At 36.5% G+C, this 2,020-nt stretch overlaps 1 protein-coding gene across 1 annotated transcript; it reads left to right on the forward strand.

Annotated features, from left to right (window-relative positions):
* Positions 1–69: 69 nt before the first annotated feature.
* LOC107790993 (UDP-glycosyltransferase 75C1-like) lies at positions 70–2,016 on the forward strand. The gene has a single exon (XM_016612973.2). The coding sequence runs from the start codon at positions 524–526 to the stop codon at positions 1,934–1,936; it is 1,413 nt and encodes a 470-aa protein (XP_016468459.2). The 5' UTR covers positions 70–523; the 3' UTR covers positions 1,937–2,016.
* Positions 2,017–2,020: the final 4 nt, after the last annotated feature.

Below are 2,020 nucleotides of genomic sequence, written 5' to 3' on the forward strand. Positions count from 1 at the left end.
ACATAGTTCCTAAATATACTTTATCGCTCTAGAATTTAAAGTTTATCAATTTATTTCGGCAATGTCATATTATATATTATAATAACTAAGTACACATTCAAAACTCTATAAATATCTTTGGTAAGTTTCTTTTATATATATAATTTTGGGATTCCCATGAATATAATCCATAAATTGTGCTCTGGATCCGCCGCCGTAACACAAGAGCCAGTCACTTTCTGATTTGCCCACCTGATGTTTCTTTTAGACAAAACAAAATTTAGTTGCACAACTTTGTCTTCTCATCAATTTCGTCACCTCAAACGTCATGAGTCCAAATTTGGTCCTCAAACATCTTACTCCCTTATATATATCCCACTCTAATTATTATCATATCACACAATTATTAAGAGTCATACAAGTCAAGATTTCTCTTCCCTTTTCTCTCACACAATACAACAACATACTTTCCTCTCTCTAATCCAACTCTTTTTAGGATAGGTTCTCTAACTTCTATTCTCAATAAGTTTATCTAAGTGTAACAATGGTGCAACCCCATGTCCTCTTGGTGACTTTTCCAGCACAAGGCCATATTAATCCATGTCTCCAATTTGCCAAGAGGCTAATTAGAATGGGCATTGAGGTAACTTTTGCCACGAGCGTTTTCGCCCATCGTCGTATGGCAAAAACTACGACTTCCACTCTATCCAAGGGCTTAAATTTTGCGGCATTCTCTGATGGGTACGACGATGGTTTCAAGGCCGATGAGCATGATTCTCAACATTACATGTCGGAGATAAAAAGTTGCGGTTCTGAAACCCTAAAAGATATCATTTTGAAAAGCTCAGACGAGGGACGTCCTGTGACATCCCTCGTCTATTCTCTTTTGCTTCCATGGGCTGCAAAGGTAGCGCGTGAATTTCACATACCGTGCGCGTTACTATGGATTCAACCAGCAACTGTGCTAGACATATATTATTATTACTTCAATGGCTATGAGGATGCCATAAAAGGTAGCACCAATGATCCAAATTGGTGTATTCAATTGCCTAGGCTTCCACTACTAAAAAGCCAAGATCTTCCTTCTTTTTTACTTTCTTCTAGTAATGAAGAAAAATATAGCTTTGCTCTACCAACATTTAAAGAGCAACTTGACACATTAGATGTTGAAGAAAATCCTAAAGTACTTGTGAACACATTTGATGCATTAGAGCCAAAGGAACTCAAAGCTATTGAAAAGTACAATTTAATTGGGATTGGACCATTGATTCCTTCAACATTTTTGGACGGAAAAGACCCTTTGGATTCTTCCTTTTGTGGTGATCTTTTTCAAAAGTCTAATGACTATATTGAATGGTTGAACTCAAAGGCTAAATCATCTGTGGTTTATATCTCATTTGGGAGTCTCTTGAATTTGTCAAAAAATCAAAAGGAAGAGATTGCAAAAGGGTTGATAGAGATTAAAAAGCCATTTTTGTGGGTAATAAGAGATCAAGAAAATGGTAAGGGAGATGAAAAAGAAGAGAAATTAAGTTGTATGATGGAGTTGGAAAAGCAAGGGAAAATAGTACCATGGTGTTCACAACTTGAAGTCTTAACACATCCATCTATAGGATGTTTCGTGTCACATTGTGGATGGAATTCGACTCTGGAAAGTTTATCGTCAGGTGTGCCAGTAGTGGCATTTCCTCATTGGACGGATCAAGGGACAAATGCTAAACTAATTGAAGATGTTTGGAAGACAGGTGTAAGGTTGAAAAAGAATGAAGATGGTGTGGTTGAGAGTGAAGAGATAAAAAGGTGCATAGAAATGGTAATGGATGGTGGAGAGAAAGGAGAAGAAATGAGAAGAAATGCTCAAAAATGGAAAGAATTGGCAAGGGAAGCTGTAAAAGAAGGCGGATCTTCGGAAATGAATCTAAAAGCTTTTGTTCAAGAAGTTGGCAAAGGTTGCTGACATCTTTCTAATTAAGCAATTGTTTTCCTATTTGTAATTTGCTTCTTTTTTTCCTAATAAAGTTTAGTGTTCAACATCTATATA

Source organism: Nicotiana tabacum, unplaced genomic scaffold (assembly GCF_000715075.1).
Source record: "Nicotiana tabacum cultivar K326 unplaced genomic scaffold, ASM71507v2 Un00670, whole genome shotgun sequence".
Lineage (NCBI taxonomy): Eukaryota > Viridiplantae > Streptophyta > Magnoliopsida > Solanales > Solanaceae > Nicotiana > Nicotiana tabacum.

Coding starts and splice junctions, on each gene's coding strand:
- LOC107790993 (XM_016612973.2), top strand. CDS start 524: ATGGTGCAACCCCATGTCCTCTTGGTGACTTTTCCAGCACAAGGCCAT.